Source organism: Acinonyx jubatus, chromosome A2, assembly GCF_027475565.1.
Source record: "Acinonyx jubatus isolate Ajub_Pintada_27869175 chromosome A2, VMU_Ajub_asm_v1.0, whole genome shotgun sequence".
NCBI classification, from domain to species: Eukaryota; Metazoa; Chordata; class Mammalia; order Carnivora; family Felidae; genus Acinonyx; species Acinonyx jubatus.
In genome coordinates this window covers 149,696,727-149,718,588 of record NC_069383.1, presented here as the reverse complement: position 1 = coordinate 149,718,588, position 21,862 = coordinate 149,696,727, and the positions used below count along the sequence as shown (strand labels likewise).

At 50.5% G+C, this 21,862-nt stretch overlaps 1 protein-coding gene across 1 annotated transcript in view; it reads right to left on the bottom strand.

Moving 5' to 3' along the window:
- Positions 1-4,704: 4,704 nt before the first annotated feature.
- LOC106969108 (serine protease 45) overlaps positions 4,705-21,862 on the bottom strand; it is a 31,975-nt gene continuing 14,817 nt past the window's right edge. Inside the window, exons 5-16 of the mRNA XM_053220300.1 lie at positions 18,407-18,491; positions 17,929-18,085; positions 17,005-17,270; positions 15,846-16,009; positions 15,058-15,288; positions 14,707-14,835; positions 12,476-13,106; positions 10,592-10,666; positions 7,372-7,519; positions 6,534-6,808; positions 5,535-5,698; positions 4,705-5,198 (exon numbers count right to left, since the gene is read on the bottom strand). Coding sequence (XP_053076275.1) covers positions 4,965-5,198; positions 5,535-5,698; positions 6,534-6,808; positions 7,372-7,519; positions 10,592-10,666; positions 12,476-13,106; positions 14,707-14,835; positions 15,058-15,288; positions 15,846-16,009; positions 17,005-17,270; positions 17,929-18,085; positions 18,407-18,491 — 2,559 coding nt within the window. The 3' untranslated portion in view covers positions 4,705-4,964. The remainder of the gene's footprint in view (positions 5,199-5,534; positions 5,699-6,533; positions 6,809-7,371; positions 7,520-10,591; positions 10,667-12,475; positions 13,107-14,706; positions 14,836-15,057; positions 15,289-15,845; positions 16,010-17,004; positions 17,271-17,928; positions 18,086-18,406; positions 18,492-21,862) is intronic.

Sequence of the window (21,862 nt, the reverse complement as noted above, 5' to 3'; positions counted from 1 at the left end):
GTTCCACGCTTAGCACGGAGCCTGCCATGGAGCTCGATCTCACAAACTGTAAGACCATGACCTGAGCCAAAACCAAGAGTCGGATGCTCAACCGAATGAGCCCCCCAGGCGCCCCAAGAATTACTTCCACATAAAAGAAGAAATATGACTACAACTGCATGAAACAAACATTACATAATAAAGTTTGGATAAAATCTTCCTTAAAAATGTATGTCGCGTGAAATTAGAAACAATATAGAAATGAATCAATGAGGTCACTACCTACCAAATCCTGTGAAATATGGTCAAAGTGAGAGTCAGAGGAGATTTCACACAGTTAAGTGAAAATATCAGAAATCAAAGAAGTCTGTAATAACTGACTAAGCACACTACTCAAGAGGTTAGAAAAAGGACAGTAAAATAAGTCCCCCAAGAGTAGACGGTTAGAATTACTAAAGCTAAAAGAGCTTTAATGAAATAAAAAGCGGCAGCAGATTTGAGCACTAAAACCCAAAGTTAGTGTGTACCATTCAGGAGTCCCCAAATAAGAGGCTTAAAATTTGTCTCCTCTCCTCATTGGTGGTGGCTTCATCCTGAGTTGGTTCCTTTGTTGAAAAACAGTTTGCCAGGTGATGTACAGAAGTGCCGAACCACTATATCGCACACCTAAAACTAATATTACACTGTATGCTAACTCACTGCAATTTAAATTAAAACTTTAAAAAAAAATGGTTGTCAACAGCCCACATCCTTCTGCTTCCTCATCCACATTCACAGAAAGAGTGTGCATGCCCCTTTTCTAACCATGCCTTACGCTGGCTGGGTGACCCAACTGGGGTCAGGTGGCGGGGGCACTGCACTATGCTAACTCGATCAGACCAATGAGCCACTCCTTCTGGGAGCTGGGAGTGTGATAGCTTTCCCCTAAAGAACATGAGCAGCACAGCAGAGGGGGTGGGCCGCTGACCAGGACGTGGGGTAATATGAGGGTCGGATGGATACCATGAAGCTAAGTAATAAGGTATGCCAGATGGATTTCTAAAAACACCTACGAAACACAATAAGCTGGCAATTGTAATCTTTAAGTATTAAGAAAAGGTCAAGAGTACATATATAAATGTTAGAAATGGGAAAGAAGCCATAGGTTCAAATTTTATACATCAGTTTGAAATGTAAGAATCTAAGTTTAAAAAAAAAAAAGAATCTAAGCTAAAGTAAGTGATTATACTAAAATTTATGCAAAAGGAAATGAGAAACCCAACTCAGCCAATAACTATACAAGATAGTTTTTAAAGAGTCAGAGATTCGTTTGTCCTTTAAAAAGCTATTAGGCCCAGTGAGTTTTATGTGCACAATTTATCAGACCTAAGGAATAGATAATGCTGCTGTTACAGACACTTCTCTGGGACATAGGAAAATACCAGAAAGCTTCTCAACATGTTTTAAGAGGCTAGCACAGCAATGACACCAAACTTGAAGAAACAGTACAACAGAAAGGAAAGGTGTAGACCAATCTAACATTGGGGAAGAACTTCTAAACAAGATTCCAGCAAATTGAATTCACAATGTGTTATGGAATTTACCTAAGAAATCTACTAAGATCTGGTAATGAATTTCATTATGAGAACAAATTAAATAAGAGAAACCATATAATCATCTTAATAGTTCATTACTGCATCCGCAGGGCCCCAAACAGTGCCGGACACAGAGAAGTCTCTGTGAAACAGACTAACTAGGAACTATCTGTGAAACAGACGAATACTGAGATACACACATATCCCCCACCCCCCACATCGTGGCTATTTCACACTGTGTTGAGGGTCACAGGCAGAGATGATGAAATAAATGGTACAATTTTCAAAAAGGACAAGACGTAGCTGTCACCATTTTAGGTAATTTGATTAGCCAAAAATAAGGCAAAAGAAATCAACTGAGAAACTGTTGAATTAAGTCAGTTTGGCAAGATGACCAGGAATCAAGATCACTATTTTTTTTTTTTTTAATCAACAGCTTTAGGGGCACGTGGGTGGTTCAGTCCATTAAGCGTCTGACTCTTGATTTCAGCTCAGGCCATGATTTTGCAGTTCACAAGTTTGAGCCCCACATCGGGCTCTGCGCTGACAGTGCAGAACCTGCTTGGGATTCTATCTCCCTCTCTCTCTGCCCCTCCCCCACTTTCTCTCTCTCTCTCTCTCTCTCTCTCAAAAAAAAAAAAAACAACTTTAAATAAGTAAATAAATAAATAAATGGCTTTAAAATACCTAACATATAAAGTTAGAAAACAATAAGGGTGCCTGGGTGGCTCAGTCAGTTAAGCCTCCAACTCTTGATTTTGGCTCAGGTCACAATTTCACAGTCCATGAGTTTGAGCCTTGCATCAGGCTCTGTACTGACAGTGAGAAGCCTGCTTGGGAGTCTCTCTCTTCTCTCTGTCCTTCCTCTGCTCATGCGCGTGCTCACTCTCTCTCTCTCTCTCAAATATTTTTTTTAAATATATAATGGGAAAAGATATCACCCACAATAAACATAACCAAAATTTGTAAAAACCAAACTCAGTATGTTTCCAGACATCCTGGAGTAGAAGAGCTGAATGAATGGAGACATATACCACACCCCTGGCTAGGAATTCAACATTGTGAAAATGATAGTTCTCCCCGTATTAGCCTGTGTGTTTAATTTCAATTCAAATACCAACAGCACCTCTAATGGAAATTGACAAACTGATGTAAAGTTCACATGGAAGATAAACTGTAGATTAGGCAGTATTTTTTTTTTTTAAAGGGGGAGCTTTTGCTACCATTTCACAAAACATAACATAAAGCTATTTGAAACAGTACAGCACTACCCTAGGGACAAACAGATCACTGGGAAAATAACAGAGGTTTGAAAAACATACCATGAATAGATTAAGACTTCCTTATTGTGAATGCAGATTTTCAAATCAGCAGGGAAAAGACAGACTCTACAAGAAATAGTATCAATGGAACTGGCTCTCCAGTTGGAAACAGAGTCAGATCCCCACCTCACACCACACATAAACAGAAATTTCAAATGGATTACAGAGTTATACACACAAAAAAATAAATTTATCAAAATAATAGGAGAAATATGGGAAGACAGCTCTTATAATCTAGAGATGGAGACGGCCACCTTCAGCTAGGTGCAAAATCCATAAAGAAGTAAAGACTGACAGATTTGACTCCATAATAATTTTAAAGGTCTTTATGGAAAAATTCCATAATTCCATCTACTCCACATATTTCCAGAAGACAAGACAATATTTGTAAAATAACTGAGCAGGGCTCAGTATTCAGAAAAGACAAACCCTTTCATAAAAGAAAAGCAACCCAATCTTAAAAATAGGCCAAGTATATGAGTAGAGGATTTACTAGAGAAAAAGTATATCTTTGCATGAGCAAACACATGCAAAGATATTTTTCCAATCAAGAAAATCCAAATTAAAACAGCAATGATACAGGCACCTGGGTGGCTCAGGTGGCTGAGCGTCCAACTTCGGTTCATGATCTCACAGCTCGTGAGTTCAAGCCCCACGTCGGGCTCTGTGCTGACAGCTCAGAGCCTGGAGCCTGCTTCGGATTCTGTGTCTCCCTCTCTCTCTCTCTACCCCTGCCCCACTCATGCCATGTCTCTCTCTGTCACTCAAAAGTAAATAAACTTTTTAAGAATTTTTTTAAATAAAAAAGGCAGCAATGATACAACTTTCTATCATTGGATGGGCACATTTTTAGAAGGTTAATAATATCCATTTTTGGCAAGAGGGGAAATATTCACCCTCCTGTACTGTAGATATGAATGTAAACAGGCTCAGCTTTGGGGAGGAATACATCTGGTAGTACTCATCCAAAATTATTAAATTTGTGTTTCCTTTGATGACCATCCTCCCCTCAGCCCCTCGGGAAGACAGCTGCAGAAATGTTTCAGAGCGTACCATCCCCCACCCCCACCACGCACACGCACACGCAGGAGGGTGTTAATGGCAGCACCACCATCATGCTGACAAGTCAGGACAGCCTAAAATTTGGTGCTGGTTAAATAACGTATGTCACACCCGCGCAGAACCCAGGCAGGAATGTAAAATTATGAATAGCCCTAGGTATTGACATAGAAAGTGTTTTAAGGTGTGTAATTTTTTAGTGTAGGCTATTAATAATACATATATAAGATCTCATTTATTTTTTAAAAATCATAAAGACATTTTATTGAAGGATGCCAGCAGAAATTACTCCTGGGAAAGGCAGTGGCATGGGTGGCTGAGAGGGGGGATTCTTTATATGTATTTCTGAACACTTTCAGTAAATCACAAGAATGTATTCAGATATTACTTGTAATCTTTAAAGAAATTTTTAAAAGCAAAAAAACATGTAACCCTAACCCTAACCTTAATCCTAAATTTTTATAATCAGTTTTTAGTGCCATTTTTAAAAAAAGAAAGCAAGCTATATTTGGAGCACTTTATGTGGGACCTTCCTACTGTCAGCCTACAGGGCATGCTTCGGCTGCCCCCTTCCAGCCGGCCCACTTTACAGATGAGGAAACTGAGACCTGAGGCCCAGGCCCTTTCCCTATGGCCCTGGACTAGTGATATAGCAAAAACCATCAGCCTCCACTCTGGGGAGTCTGCTGGCAGAATGAATTCTAGGAGGCCCTGCCCTCCCACCCACCCTAACCTCCCAGGGTCGCCCAGAAAAAAAGAACAGAGCCAGCTCACATTTGCACAAATTTAATCCCGGCTATCCTGGTCCCCAATTCCAGAGCTCTTCTAGGCCACACGTCCCTTTTCCTGGTCACCCAAGGCCTAGTCATCCACCGCATCCCTCCCCATGGGGAGGCCAAAGCAGGGCCCCATCCTCCCGGGGGCCACTCTCCCCACCTTGACTCTTGTTGAATACCGACACAGGAACTGGGTCTGACCTTGACCTGGACCCATAAAGTACAGGCAAAGCAGGGAGAAGAGAGAAGAGAGATCAGGGGCCCATCTGGGGCTGCAGCAGCCAGAACAGGAGTAGAAGCCAGGCAGAGGTCTGGGGGCCTGAGAGAGCCCCATTACTTATTTGCTGCTTGATCCATTTGCTGTATTTGGTGACACGGGTGTACACGCCAGGATTCTGCGCTTTGGCACAAGCCTTCTCCCAGGACAACACCCCAGCCAGAATCCACTTGCCCTCGACTTCACAAGCCAACGGACCCCCAGAATCCCCCTAAGGCAAAGAGAGAGGAACAATGGAAGCCCTGGGCCCCGTGGGGACCCAAGACCCCAGAGGACCCAGAATGCCCACCCTGAGTTCTGTCTGGAAGATTATTTTGCTCCTTGAGGTCCTCACTACATGGGGCCCTCCTCCTTCAGCTCCTCAGTTGTGGACCGATCCCAGGGTTATCAGGCAAAGTCAAAGTCACAGGGGATGGGAGCAGAGCATTGCCTGGTGATGCTGACAGACAGGGAAAAGCCCAGCAAACCCCTCCCCAGGAACTTCCCCTGCCCCCACCCTGGGAGTCACTGCCGAGAGAAGAGCTGCCAGAACCGCCCAGAAACTCACAGAGCACAAGTTTTCTCCATAATTGGTGGCACAGATCATGTTCCCCAGGACAAGGGGGACAAGGTGGGGGATGAGGGACTTCTTGCGGTAAATCCGGTTGCACCTCTTGTTGTCCATGATAAACACCTCAGCTTCCTGCAGCTCTGGGGTCAGCGTGGAGTTGGCTGTGGAGGAGCCCAGTGGGGTGAGAAAGAACTTCTCACTCCACTCAGCCCTGGCCTCTCCCCAGTGTCCTATCACCTCCATTTCTGACACTCGGCCAAGCCACATCCTTTCACACCCCCGTGCCCACCTTCACCTGTCTGTCTCCCTCCAGCGCGGACCATGTCTGGCAAGCCCCTCACCCTCTGAGGCTTTCAGGATCCCTCTCTGTGGGCAGCAGCTGCTTCTGAACCGAGCAGGCCACAATCCAAGTTTCAATGCAACCACTTACAGCTGGAGACCCCAGCCCCATACTGCTTCTCTCCGGCCTCTGAGCTTGGCACCGGCTGTGCCCTCTGTCACCTGATTAACAGTCGCTCCTCCTTCAGGCTTCTCAGACGCTCCTCCCAGATCCCTCCCGGCTGGATCTCGAGATCACCTGACCAAGTCTCGGCCTCCTTCCTTGCTAGCCTGCGCCCCCACCCCCACACTCAGTTATGATGCCCCGCAGGTAGGGCTCGTGTTCCCAACGCAAGGGGGCTGGGGTGCGCCAGACGCTCGAGGCTCGTCAGGTGAATGAATGAGTGAGTGAGTACATTTATGATTCCCTGACTCTGAGCTTCTGTAAGACACAAAAGATTGTGCCCAGCGCAGGCGTCGCTAGACCTGCGTTAGTGCCCACAGCAGGCCCAGTGGTGTAAACCGTGAGGACCGTCCTAACACATCCAAACAACTGCCCAGAGGTGGCAGCCACAAGCTTCCTGAGAGGCACCGGGAAAGGGTCTAGCAGCCGAGGCCCCAGAAGGAAGGCAGCACGCCCTCTGGTTCCACACCCCACCCTCAGCCCATCGTGCTCACCTGAGAAGCGCTGTTTCACCTGGCCCCAGCCAGTCTCCCAGCACTGCGCCCCAACCTTCAGGTTGTAGCTGGCCTCTGGGAGGCAGATGGGCTGCACGTACTTGCCGAAGATGGCCGGAGTCCGAAGCTGGAGAAGGGCAATATCGCCCATGATGAAGGTCCGGCCCCGGTACTTGGGGTGCATGATGATGTCCTTCACGGGGATCGAGACGCCCTTCGGGAAGTCCACGGGCTTCAGCTTGGGGGTGCCGAGAATCACGGAGTACTCTTTGGTGCTACGGGAGACACACGGCCTCGGCCAGTCGACGTCAGGTTTCCAAACAACGCAGTGTTCCTACCTCCGCCGAAGACCCTCTCCCTCAGCAGAAGCCCTGCCCGATGTGCTCTGCTCTTTCCATCTTGCTAATCCAGCCTGGAGGCCGTCAGGGCCAGGGATGCTGCTGCCTCCTCATTCCCTGTTCCAGTTGATTCAAGCTGGCCTCATCTATGTATGGTGTATGCAAGCGTGCAAGTGTTGCTATACGTGTATGTTCTTGTGTGCATGGCGGGGGGGGAGGTGTCTGAGGACTGGGGGGGGGGGGGGAGGCAGGGGAGTGTATGCTGGGTTTTCCTGTCACCTTGCTCAGGATGCAGTCATGGCTGCTTTGGGCTCCTGCCTCAACTCAGCCCCTGGCGCCCTGTGAGACTTTGAGCAGGGCTCTTCCCCATTCTGGATATCCCTTCCTACTCCCCCTTCAGCTCCCAACTCCCACATTGTTTCACAGAGGAAATGAGGAGGATGGGCTGGGCCCATGGCAACCCTGGGCCCCCAGGCCGTGGACACAGGGGCCACACTCACCCTTGGATGCAGTGGGCAGCAGTCACCACCCAGCTGGGCTCAATGAGGGCCCCTCCACATATGTGTTCATTTTCCAGCCGGAGGCTCACCTCCCAGGGCCAATGTCGGGTCATGTCCAAATCTTCTGACCACCAGGGTCTGCCACAAACTTCAGGAACAAGTGTGCCGGGGAGACACGGTGACCACATATTGGAGAATGAGGCCACCCGAGACCGAGATGCCCCCCCCCCCACCCCAGGACAATTTGCACAAAGCTGTAAATTCAGGGTCTTGTTCTCATTTCAAAGATGGGGAGACAGGGTGAGAGAAAGGCACTGCGCTAGACAAAAAAATGACAATGATAGAGATAAAAGGCTTCAAGCCAGAGACATAAAGACATCACAGGAGAGAGAGAGATACTGAGACAACAGGGAGAGATTAGCTGGGAACCTCAAAACAAGAGAGAAGCATAGAAAATGCCCCAGGACAAGAAATACATTCTCTTGGATCTGGGAGAAGTCCCGAGGCCATGTTCCTAAAAGGCCATAAGCTTGCTGTATCTCTCAGATGCAAAAGGCCTCTGCCCCCACACTACTCAGAGCTAAGAAAAGCTCCTGACTTCTGTGTCAGAAATCTGTACACAGGCCATTCAAGAAAGAGCCTCCACATGGAGCCCACGGAGCCCCCACCCACAGCTTACACGGCCTCAGTTTACACGTCCTTCCGACAATCAAGTTGTACGACTGTATGAGTGAACACAGACGCAAAAATTATAAATAAAATATTACTCAACGCTGTATTTTGAAAAAATGCCCCACAATCATGTAGTGATTGTCTCGGGAGTGCAAGGGTGGTCCCACAATGGAAGAGCCCTTAGTGTATTCTCCACATAAACAGTTCTTTTTCTCTCAAGAGAAAGATCCCATGCTTTTCTCAGTAGACACAGAAAAAGACATTTGAAAAACTCAACACATACTAATGACTAAAAAAAAAAAAAAAAACCCAAAAACCACCTGTTCCTTAGCAAAGTAGGAACGGAAAGGAAGTCCTTAACAAAAGTTACATGCCACAAACCTATAGCAAACACCATATAACATTAAGGAACACACAAGATGACACTATACTGTCAGAAGCCAGGAATGATGGTACTTTGTGGGCAGAGGGCAGGACAATCACCGAGGGAGTAGAAGGGAGCTTTTGGCTCCTGGCATTGTTCTACTTTCTGACCAAGGCAGTGATTACACAGATGTATTCTCTACGGGATAATTTCTTATGCTGGACACTTATAATTTGTGTATTTTTGTGTACGCAGGTAATACTTCAACAGCGGACTTTCGAAATCAACGACACTTCTCTACTCCAGCACAATCCACTAGAAATTGTATTCGAAACAAGATACATTCTCAATAACAAAAAAATCACAGGCACTGAGGAATTAACCTATCCAACACTACGTAAGATTTCTGTGGTGATACACTTTAGACTCTAATAAAGGACACTGAAAATGATCAGCATAAACAGGGAGCCAGCCCTTGTTTTTACATAAACAACTAGACATTTCAGGTGTCATTCTTCCCAAAGTTAATCTATAAAGTCATTTTCCAAGTTAGGATTTTAGGAAACTTTACACTCTACAACTGACATAGAAAAACAAAGGTCCCTGAATAGCTCAGTCTCTGAGAGAGTGGAACATAAAGGGACACTTGTCCTAGCAGATATCTAGACACACACCAAAACCATAATAACAAAAACAGTGTGGTATTGACAAGGACTGACAGATGGAAGTAATGGAAAAGAACAGAGAGCCTGAGGTTGTTCTGGGAACATAGAAATTTAATGTAAATAAAGGAGCCACCACCATCGGTGGGTGGAAGATGCATGTTGAGTAGACGGTGCTGGGAAAACTGACTCACTATAAAGAAAATAAGAAAAACAAAACTGGATTCTTTCCTACCAGCACTCGAAGACTTGGAAAGTGAAAATGTAAAGTTAATGATGAACTGTGTGACATGGGGCGGGAAAGGGCTCCTTACACAAAACTTCAAAACACAGTCCACAGGGGCGCCTGGGGGGCTCAGTCGGTTAAGCATCCGACTTTGGCTCAGGTCATGATCTCGTGGTTCGTAGGTCTGAGCCCCACGTCGGGCTCTCTGCTGTCAGTGCAGAGCCCGCTTCAGATTCTCTGTCTCCCTTCTCTCTCTGCCTCTCCCTGGCTCGCACTCTCTCTCTCTCTCTCTCTCAAAAATAAATCAACATTTTTTAAAAATCCATAAAGCATCAAACTGATTACTTTGATTAATCAAGTTAATGACAGACTGGGAGGCAATATTTGCAATTATCTAAAATCAGCACCAGACTTTCATTAGGAACATACAGGGAACTCTAGGAAATCAACAAGAAAAAAAGAACAACAGACAATAGGCCAAGGATAAGGGCGATTTATTAGAAGAAGAAACTCGAGAGGCCAAAAGCACATTGAGGCATGCTGAAACTCCTTAATAATGAGAAAAATGTCAATTAAATCAAGAAGCCATTTTTCATCTGTTAGATGGGCAAAAACAGATAAAAGCTGCATCTAGTAGGTCTGTTCACAAATGGCTGATAGGAATGCAGAGGGCTGACCAAATGAGATTACGGACGACAGATAAAAGTATGGTATCCATGTAAATGTGTGAAGTTGATAAGTGGTTGATAAGTAATAAGTTGATAAGTTGATACTACGGCTACGTAAAGGAATATTCTTAGAAAATACACACCTACGTATTTAGAGACAAGGAGTCACGGTGTATGTTACCCTCAACTGATTCTGAAAAAATGATGCGTGTGTTCCTTGACCTATCTGTATTCGCACAGTGTTCCATAAGTTGGAGGAAACAGAAAGGGATCTAGAGAAACACCATTTAACGTAAGTTAAAAATACACGCACACAAAACCACAACGTGTATTTTGACGAGACTACGCACAAGCAGAGATATGCACTGGACATACAGGAAAGGCTGGAAGGACGGGGAGGGGAGGATGGCTGTGGGGCATGGACAGAAGCAGGAAGAGGTAACTTAACTGAACAATTTGTAACAAATCAGGGAGGACCCGTGACCACAGAAGGCCTTGAACAGCAGGAGCAACCCACCATCCCCGCCGTCTAAGGAAAAAGGCCCTTAGGAAAGCAGACAGGTCAGACTAAATTCCAGCTTCCCACACACCCAGAAACACTATCTGTGTGACCCTCTTCAGAACACACCCTCCCAGGAGCTGAGGTTTTCCTGGCGCAGGGGCTCACCCTCCCCACCTGGTATGGAATTGTTTTCTTTATAACCTGGAGGAGAAAAGGGGGAACAGAAACGAAGGAAGAGGTCATGAATCGGTTAATTTGTTCATTCGCCAAATATTCCCTCCCCTCTCATTCCATTCCCAGCCTGGAGCCCGAGGCCAGGGAGGGGACAGAGCGTATCCAACAGATACAGGCTGTATGTGCCCTCTAGGAACACCCTGTCCAGCAGGGGAGACAGGAGTAAACACACACAGTCGCCTGTGTGCGATCAATGCAGGGACCAGGTCACAGGTGTCAGGGGAGCCCAGAAGAAGTGGTGGACAAGGACGCTTCTGAGAAGAAGGGTGACTGTGCCAGGTCTTAAAGATGAAAAGAAGGTAAAACAGAAAAGTGACAATGACATTCCGTGCGAAAGAAACACCACGGTGTGTGCCAGAGCCTCCAGAGGATAAAGGACAAGGCTCTATGATGACAAGAAATGATGCCGTGGAGGAAAGTCGGGGTCAGTCACGGAGGCGGGGAGGCTCAGAAGCCAGGCCAAGAAGCAAAGAGACCCTCTGGGAGGAGGGAGGCCAGAGGAAGGGTGACATGGTCAGGCTTCTATTATGAAGAGGAAGTAGGAAGATGACCGACCAGGCAGTGAGATCCCACCAGAGGCTCCGCAGGACACAGGCAAGAAAAGAGGTGGTCTAAATGAGGAAGTGGCAGTGAGAACACGCATGGAGAGCTGGATGTGGGGTGCTGGCAGATGGCTAGGTCTTGGGTAACCCTTACTTTCGGATTTTAGGGAACAATGCCTCCTATCCACCGAGCTGAGGAGAAGAGAATAAGAGAACCCAGTTTGTAGTCAGATGAGAGCCTCAGCTTTGGACCCCAAGGAGTTGGGAGCAAGGGAGTTACCCTGAGGCAGAGAAGAATCAGGAGTTATGGCTGGAGAAACCAAGGGACTGGAAAAAGTGAAAACGGAGGAAGTGGTAGAAAAGTCAGGGACAAGGACAGAGGCATGGCCGGAATGGCTACGGATTACGGGAGAAGCGAGGAAGCAGTGAAGGCAGCACCAAGTGGAAACTGTTACTTGGAGAAACCTGGCAGTGAGGGGAAGGCGCGGGGAGAGGCAGCTCGGCAGACAGGGAGGGAGAGGTTGGAGACCTCCAAGAAAATGACCGAGCAGCGCAGCGCGGATCCAGAGCAGGGTCAGCATCCTGACCTTGAACAGGAGGTGTATCTCTGATAAAGAAAGTGGGGGGGGGGGGGGGCTGAAGAGTGGGGTTCGGAGGGGCCTCTGGGGGCTGGAGGCACTCAAGGAGGACAGCACCTGGGGGCCTGCGTCTTCGGAGGACAAGAGGGGCGCCAACGGGAGGAGTGGGCCGGGGGCAGAAGAGGGGGACGTTGCATCCCAGTTTCAGTGCACGGAGACCACGCGCCTCTGGCCTGCAGCGCCTGCGCAGCGGCCTGGGGTCGGGGAGGCCAGACCACGCCCGGTAGGGCGGCTCGGTCTCGGCCACCAGGCCCGCGTGGACTGGGGAGGAAGTGGCTGCGCATCGGGAGAGAGGAAATGCAGGGGGCCCTCTGCCCTGCAGGTCCCCAGGAGGCGGCAGGGCGGGTGGCACCTGAGGGAGGCCAGGGCGGCAGGAGTCTGGCGCCACCCTGAGGGGTGGCGTGGAGGGCGGGTGACCGTGGGGAGGCGGGGTCCACAGAGTCCCAGGTAGCCAAAGATGGGGCCAGGCCGAGGGGCCGCCCTCAAGGGGGGGGGGGGGGGTGCTGGGAGGAGCAGAGCGGGGACTGGGGAGGGGGAGGTGGCAGAGGACACACGGACACACGGAACGCACGGCCGCAGAGGAGGCTAGGCCTCACCCGAGTTCAGCAGCGGCAGCGGCAGCAGCAGCAGCAGGAGGAGGCGGCAGCTCAAGCCCCAGGGCCCCGAGGCTCCAGCGCAGCTGAGCGGCGGCGAGGCGGCCATGAGGCCCGGGAGGTGCCACCTGCAGGCCCAGGCACGCGGCGCCGCGAGTCCCGACACGTGAGGGCGCCCCTGACGCCCGAGGGCGTCCCCAGCACGTGACGGGGGTCCGGTCACGTGATGGGGCCCCCAGCACATGACAACGCGCCACGCCTTCCCCAACGCCCACGGGCGCGTTTCCGGCATCTGCGCTGGTACACCTCGTGCCTCTTCCTCGAAAATGACCTCGGAGCCCCTGATCTGTGATTGCCCCCCGGGTGGCCAAGCCCATGAAAACACTCCCAATTGCTTTAAGCTGGTGACAGCGTCCCCCCCCCCCCCCCCCCCAGTCTGGGTAGTGAAGGCCCGCCCGAATTCCCAGGACCTGTGAGGCCACCTGGTTGCCCAGCCTCTGACCGCACCCTTGGTCCCCTCCCCGGGCTCGGTGCATTCGAAAGGCTGACAATTTATATTGATTTGAGAGTCTGAAAAGATACAGAAAGCACAAGAAAAGAACATTAAGGCTAGGCAACCCGGGAAGGCGGCATTTCAGCCGGACCTATGACTGGAACAAGGACTCTTGGGGAAGTCGTGAGAAGGAAATACATGCCTCCTCTTCCACAGACCACCAAGGGGATGGTCTTGAAAGAGATGATGGCTTATACCGGGCCTTGGGCCTTCACAGAGCATTTTTCCAGAAGGATATGGTCTCTGCATCCGCTGGGTGTGACAGAGATTGGGACCTGACCACCAAGATTCCACCTTCTCTTGTCTAGTTGGGGGATGGGGGGAGGGGTCCAGCTCCTGGGACCACGTTCCCCTGCCTGGTATCTAAGGGGGTCCATATAATGAGTTCCCATGACTAGCAGGTGAGTAGAAGTGATGTGTGTCACTTACATGTCAAGGCAGTCAAGAAGAGGCTGCCTTCTCTCCTCCTGTTAATGACAGCAGCGTTCTCCAGAGCAGCAGAGGCAGTGCTTGGAACTTGTTAGAGATGTGGTTCTCAGGCCCCACCCCACACCTACAGGACTACAAACTCTAGGAGTGGAACCAGCGATCTGCATTTAACAAGCTCTCCGGGGAAATGTGATGCAGTTAAAGCATGAACCACAGGGCTGAGTGGAGCCTTAAGATGGGGGAAAAGATACCTGCCGACCAAGAACACTTGATTAAGATGTTTTAGGAAGAAGAAGTTAAATTTATTGGGTTAACCCATTTATATTCAGTGGCTTCTTAAAGCTGATGGTTCAATACTTATTAATAAGCTCGGTCCCAACCCCACCCTTCCTCCCACAACATATAGGATTGACACAGACTGCCCTCTGAGCCCACGGATGTATGGGATCTAAAACATTGACCCCTGGAAGGACAGGGGACAGGAGACTGGGAGGAGTTGATCAGAAGCCAGACACAGACAGAGAGATGCTGGGACACCGGACCAGAGAATAAGGGTAATGAACCAGTGCCTCCCACACCGAATCTCCCTTGCCTTCCTCCCTCTGAGAGTACAAATGCTTGTTAATAAAATGGGCAGTGATAGCAGCAAGTGGAAGAAGCAGAAGAGAAGGAATATTTCTCATGCCCTAACTTCATTCTTGCTTCCAGTTTTGGTCTCTTGTGATCCTCTCTTCTGAGCTCCAGGGGCTGTTAAATTAAGCTACAAAGCTCCGGGCAAACATACTGAGTCCGGGGAGCAGGACCCAGCGAGCTAAAACCATGCAGAGGACTCCCACCCGAGCAGGTGGGGACTTACGGCTCCCTCAAGGGCTCCATGAAAACCACGAATAGTTTCTTTGCCACATGGGAAACTAGTTTCTCTACAGAGTATGTCATAGGCAACCCCACAACGTTCAGGAGACCGGAACTTCAGAACAAATAAGAATGCACTGCAAATGTTTATTCATTGACATCTAAGATCTCCACAGTCTCCGCACGACTTGGGGTGAGCCTGGACGTGGCCACTGGGTACTCAAGAAAGGGGGCCCCATCGCGGGGCTGCCCCAGCAGGATCCAGGTGGATCCGCACTGGGTAGGGGGGAACTTCGCCCAGTCCCAGACACCTGGGTCGGATGCGGAACCCCCAGGCCTCAGACCTCAGCAGGGCTGTGGTGACACCGCCTGGCTGTCTCTGCACAATCACCAAGCTCACTGTCAGGTGAAAGCCTGAGACCACAGCCACGTCGAATGCTGTCTCACTGCTCATGAGGTCTCTTCTTTGGTAGAGGCTCTCCAAGGCGTCAGGGAAGCACCGGGCTCTACCTGCCAGGTCAGCTGCCTCCTTCCCGGCAGGCAGAGCACAGCCAAGGTGTGGGTGTGGCCGAGGCAGGTGACTGGGGCATCAGGCTAGGACACTTTCAGGGCTGCGGGCTTACTGCCACTCTCTACTGGGTAGCTCTCTACGGGGTCAGTGGATCCCAACCAGCATTGGAGGAAAGGGCAATGAGGAGGAGGGGCCTCGTGTGAGAGTCAGAAACAGGAGGGGAGTGGGCGGGGGTGATCACGGGGCCACCAGGATGCCCAGGGGCAGCACCACGCACAGAAGTATGAAGAAGTCTGCTGAGTCCCAACAGCAAGCCTGACTCAAGTGATCAATGACCCAGTCCTTGTAGAAACTAACTTCTGTATAAACTCCGGGAAAATTTCTGCGACCACAGCCAAAGCCCCAGCTCACAATCCCCACCTGGACCCATGTTTCATTAAATTCACAGGCCATGGGGCCCCCAGAATCTCCCTGGAGAAAGAGGAGAAAAAAAAAAAACACAGGGATGAAACAAATCAGTATCAGAACTGGCTGATTACACTGCCGGGCCTGGGGAGACGGGCATGCATGGGGTTTCCCTGGGCTTCCACCAGCCCTAGGTTTCTGGGGATATCAGATCAGAGAGTTGAAAACGTGAGCAAACAAAATGCGTATACACACTCAAAAAATCGTGTATAAAGAACGGAATATAAGCCAAGGAAATGGACACACTCTGAGGTAATCATAAGGAGTGAAGTCTTCACCCAAGTATTGCCTGTCACATTAGAAGGGGTTCAAAACACGTGACTGGCATTACTGGTATTTTCTGCCTGAATCGCCCGTCCTCTCCCAGCTCCCTGCAGGCAGCGCAGGTCCTACTGAAGGATCCAGTCGGGCCAGCCTGGCCTTGGCAGTGTGTCCCCTGGAACCCCCTTGACTTGAATGAAGGGTGACCGGAGGGGCTGGTGGATAACACGGGCCCCACTGCCCGTGAAAGAGGAAACTGTGGCGGAACAAGATGCTAAGATAGCGAGGGCCCGTGAACTGACCTGGCAGGTGTCCTTTCCTCGGGAACTGTAACCACAGACAGCCCCTTTTTTCACTAAGTCACTACCACTTTCCATCTGTTCCTTGAGTGCCCTATTGCACTCCTCGTAACGTACAACGTTTAGCTTGGCCTCCTGAAGTTGTTCCGGAGCATCTTCGGGTTTATCTATAGAGAAGATTTAGGAGTTGGTGGATCTGCCTAGCAGACCAAAACCGGAGCCCCGGGTGTCCATTCTTGGTCTCCATACGGTATGTTCACATACAGACACCCCCCGCGGCAGTGAATACTGTCCCCATTTGACACTGGAGGAAAGGAGGCCCAAAGTGGACATGGGGAGGGGAGGAGGTGAGAATCAAAACGAAGACAGGAGGGGCGCCTGGGTGGCTCAGTCGGTTGAGCGGCCGACTTCGGCTCAGGTCATGATCTCACAGTCCGTGAGTTCGAGCCCCGCGTCGGGCCCTATGCTGACAGCTCAGAGCCTGGAGCCTGCTTCAGAGTCTGTGTCTCCCTCTCTCTCTGCCTCTCCCCTGCTCACACTCTGTCTCTCTCTCAAAAATAAACGTTAAAAACAATTTTTTTTTTCTAATGGAGATAGGAGGAGGAAGAACAGATCAGGAGAGAAAGAGGCCTTACCAGCCATGAGAAACCAAAACCAAATGTCTGTCACTCAGGATGCTTAGTAAGAACGGCAGTTGTCCCGTGCATCAGCAGAGTGGCTTTCCTTTGGAGCAGGACCATAAACTCTTGGACAGGTAGTGCCCCAAAGGTACTGAATCCAAACTCTCCCCAGGGACAGGAGGCCCTACCAGCCTCACCAGGAGTTAGTTCTCACGTCTCTTTTCACTCACAGGAAGCCCTCCATCCACCATCACCCAAGCTGGCTTGGGACAGCTCCCATTAGCAGACAGATCAACACCCCCTGGGCTAAAGTCCACCCCAGAGAGAGTCCACCTTGCTTGTCACCCAAGACCCCAGGTCCTGAGATTCTAATCGAAATCTGTAACACCATCAATCGCTCCCTACCAGCATTCTGCGGCCTCCTCCCTTACCCTCTTGCTAGAAAATGGCCTCCCCGCCTCCCCCTTTAGCTCATAGGCCAACCACGGGGCACCAGGCAGCCTCTGGCCTGGCCTGAGCTTAGAGTCTTGCTCCAGTCTCACCTGTTTCTTTTCGTTTTCCCCATCCAGTCACCCAGCACTCCATACCAGCTTCCACCATGAACATCTTTTCAGGGAGGCACACGGGCTGGATGTGCGAGGAAAAATTCACAGGGAACTCCAGCAGGATGAGGGCAATGTCATTCTCAATGCTTCCAACAGGATTGTAATATTTGTGAATAACGATGTCCCGGACCGGCACCTGGATGGCCATCCTGGAGGTATGGTTCACGTGGACGTCTCCCATCTTCACGGTGTACTCCACGTGGCTGCAGAGAGATCCCGGAGGGTCGACACCCCCCTTCCGCATCTTCTGGGCCTTCCCAGCCTGGCCCTATCTCCATCAAACCACTTCCCTCCCTCCAAACCGGGTCCCATCCCCGGACCCGTGGCCAATCCATCCAGTGGTGCTCCAAGGCGGGTTCGCTGGTGATGCATCAGCATCACCTGGGAACTTGTTAGAGATGCGGATTCTCAGATCGCATTTCTGATCTACTGCATCAGAGACACGGGGGGAGGGAGTGGGGACAGGCAATCTGTGTTTTAACAAGCTCTGCAGGTGTTTCCATGCTCATTAAAGCGTAAGACCACTAATCTGGCCAAATTGGTTTCCTACACTCCACTCTTCTTAAGTATTCCCCCTTGCCGGTCTTTGCCCAGACACTGCCTCTCAGCTGGCATCTTGCCCCTTTCTTGCCACTTGGCTTGAAGACTAATTGGCACAAGCTTTGAACCTGATTTGGGGTCTTGCCTTTTCAGGCTACCAAGGGCCCTGCCATCACTTACCTCTGCCTGCAGTCTGAAGAGCAGGGACTATGACCCCCTTCTTCAGATAAGGAAGAGGAAGCTCAGGGAGGGGGACAAGACGGGCTACAGGTCACAGGGCCTGCTGAACAGGAGCCTAAGCCCAGAACCCCAGACACTCACCCAAGTATGCAGTGGGCAGCGGTCAGCACCCACCGGCTGGCAATGAGGGAGCCTCCGCACGTGTGTTTATCCTTGATCTGCAGGCTCACCTGCCAGGGCCACTTCCTCTCTGGGGCAGGTATTCCACCAACTATCCTCATAGACCTGTGGCCACATCCTGGAGCAGGTCAAGGAAGGGAGGGGACTGAAAGTAAAGCCATGACAGCCCCACCAGCAGAGCCGGATAATCCTCAGAAGTCTCAGAACCCTCAAAGCAAGGTCATGTCCCCTCAGAACCCCCCCCCCCCCCCGAGCAGCTCTGTATCCCCCCAAGACAATGGCCATGTCCCCTCCGAGCTCAAGGGCAGGGTTGGGACCACTCAGAGCCTCTCCTCCCCTGGGAAAAACCATCTTCGCGTGAGACCCTCCCCTAGAGCAGAGTCCCATCCCCCTGGGCCCAGGCCAGTTCTCCGCGGCAGGGCCTGGCCCGAAACATCACCTGCAGGAAACAGCGACCTTGCCGCTGGCTGAGGAATGGCCGCAGCCCTGTAGGAACCAGGGTCAACTGGGGTGACCGCCGCCATCTGTGGGGAAGTGGCAGCCTCTTGGGGCACGAGGGTCGCAGAAGATCCTGCAACCCTCGACACGCTCTCGCGGCGGTCCTCGCGGCCGCCCCCGGAGGGGGACGGGGAGGGTGGGGACGGCGCCGACCCGCCCTGCGCCCCACCGAGCCGCGGCTGGAAGAGCAGGAGCCAGAGGAAGAAGCAGAGGGAGCTACCACCCGGGGACGCCATGGGCCCGCCGGCGCCGCGCCTCTCGCAGCGCCCCCTCGCGGCGGCTGGCGGCCCTGCCCTCGCGTTGGCGGGAAACTGCGTTCCGCGGAGATCAGGGTCCCGCCGCGCCCGCTGGGTGGCCTGACGGGTGGCGCAGGCCGCGGAGTCGTGACTCGGGGAGGCTTTTCGTCCCGACTTTGCGAGCCTCCCGGGCACTTGGTGCCCGGGCCTTGGGCCCGCCACAGGGTGCCACCGCTGACCCCGCAGCCACGCACCTGCAGCCCCGCGCTCGGCGTGCAGCGCGCCTCGCCGCTCCTCCCCCCCCGCCGGTTCACGGTCAAGATCAGGACTGCTCAGCGGATACGGACACGCTGCCCTCAACGGCACCCACCACCGCCTTGGAGATGGCAGTGCCACCTTTTAAAAATCAACCTCCACCTAGGGGCGCCTGGGTGGCTCAGTCGGCTGGGCGTCCGACTCCGGCTCAGGTCATGATCTCACAGTTGGTGGGTTCGAGCCCCCCGCCCGTCGGGCTCTGTGCTGACAGCTCAGAGCCTGGAGCCTGCTTCAGATTCTGTGTCTCCTCCTCTCTCTGCCCCTCACATGCTCATGCTCTGTCTCGCTCTGTCTCTCAATAATAAATAAACGTTAAAACAAAAATTTAAAAATCAACCTCCACCTGAACGGAGCCGTTAGCTCAGGACAAATGCAAACCACGATGAGATATCACAACACACCAGCAGACTGGCTAAAATAACAGATCTTGACAACCCCGCTTTGTCAACAAATCTTGACACGGGTGCAGAGGTACACTCAGACATTGTGGTAAGAATGTAAAAATATTACAGCCACTCTGGAAAACAGACACTGGCAGTTTCTTATAAAACAAAATGTGCAATTAGCATACGAGCCAGTAATTGCATTCCTGGGCACTTACCCCAGAGAAATGAAGCTGTATTACACACACACACCTATAGGAATGTTTTTAGTAGCTTTATTTTTAATAGCCAACATCTGGAAACAACCCTGTAATAGACAGAATACGGGCAACCCAAAGATGTCGGGGTTCTAATCCCCGGAACCTGTGAATACATTACCTTATGTGGCAAAAGGACGGTGATTAAATGAAAACTCTTGAGCGGGGAGATTATCCCAGAGTGCACACATAAGAGCGGCCGCAATGCTCTGTAGTTCCTCCTATGAAGAAACGAAGTCAGGCTGTACTAGCCTATCACTTGGGCTGTGTGACCCAGCAAACCCCATCGAGCTAGTTTGCTGGTAAGATTAAAATGCGGTAAGGAGGTAAGGAGTCTCTGCTCTGTCCTAATTACAGAGAGACAGTATAGACTCCCACAGTACTGGAACGAGACCATACTGTCTGCAGCAAAGAAATTGTGAAATTGTACATTCTTTGAAAAGCAACTCCCGGCACGCCACCGCACCCTAGAAAGAAACTAACGGCCAGACCATGGGACATGAAGTGACTGAGAGTCCCATGCCTCCTCTCATAATGTAGATATTTAGCCAGACTCACCAAGTCATAAACTCAGCCACACAAAGCAATTCATCATTCAATGAACATGATATATGTGGAGTTGGGTCATGATAGGTCTTGAAGACAACAAGTAAATTGCACAAAAGCAATGGCCTAGACCTTCATATCACCTACTTGTATTGAATTAAAGCTTCTCTCTCAGTTCATACCCATAGCTTTATAAGGGGTGTCCTATCACCAGCTGATGAAAGAGTAAAAACCTGGGCCTCCCTCACAGATGGGCTCAAAATTTTGGTGCTAGCTGAAAACAGACCGCTGTTTCACTAGAACCTCATTCAGGAGTGGCCCAGAATGACAGCGATGAGGAGAAATCCTGTGCATAGGGCTTCAAATAGTGCACTTGGTCATCAGCTTGCTGCAAAAGGAGAAGTGGCCCGAATAAGAATATAAATGAGCCCCTGAACAACGATGAATGGCTTGTCTGGTTGGTCAGGGGCTTAGAAAGGCCAAAACTCCACAATTTGGGAAAGACGTACCTGGATGCACCTGTGGCAGTGGAAACCACTGAGCCCACCAGTGAGTATCCACTGCCAAGGAGCCACTCAACGGCCAAGTGGATAAGATGACGCCTCCGCTGGAGATCGGCTAGCACTTGCCCTTGTCAACCTCCATGCTTGCACTGTGTCCAATAACAGAGTATTTGTGTTGGCAAGATTGGAGAATATTCGTCCACCCAATAAAACAACATGGGGTTCCTCTTACCAAAGCCGATGTAGCTGCTACTGCTGCTGGATGTCCAACCTGTCAGCATCAAAGGTCAATGCCAACCCTTGAAATTCAATTTCAGCCTTAAGATTTGCTACATCCCTAAAGGAGACCAAGCAGCTATTTGGTAGCACGATTATTATATCCATGTATTTGCACCCTGGAGGGCTAGTGGTTTGCCCTTTCAAGACTCTGTGGGGCAGTATGTGAGGGGGGATCCCACGATGATAACGCAGACGCTCCATGAGTCACTGACAGTGTGCTGAACAGGCATTCTAGGCAGCCAACGCTTTCCAGCTTTCCGATACTTAAATACTTTTCTGACAACGGTAGTGGTAATATAAGTAATTGTGATTTTTGATATTGTGTCATGAAATGTGTCAACAGCGAACCAATATTTTCCGACGATTTTACAAAATTATGGTTGAAAGATCCATTCGAAGTGAAAGACCATTTGATCTTTTCTTAAATTTTTTTCACGTTTATTTTTCGAGAGAGAGAGGGAGACAGAGCGTGAGAGGGAGAGGGGCAGAGAGAGGCAGAGACACAGAATCTGAAGCAGGCTCCAGGCTCTGAGCTGTCAGCACAGAGCCCGGCATGGGGCTCGAACTCATAAACTGTGAGATCATGACCTGAGCCGAAGTTGGACACTTAACCGACTTAGCCACCCATATGCCCCAATTTTATGTTTTTTTTAAGCTTATTTATTTTGAGAGAGAGAGAGAGAGAGAGAGAGAGAGAGAGAGAGAGAGAAAAGCACAGGTGGGGGGAGGGGCAGAGAGAGAAGGAGAGAGAGTTACAAGCAGGCTCTGCAATGCCAGTGCAGAGCCCGACGCGGGCCTTGAACTAACCGTGAGATCACGACCTGAGCCAAAGTCAGTCGCTCAACCGACTCAGCCACCCAGGCTCCACAAGACTAGTT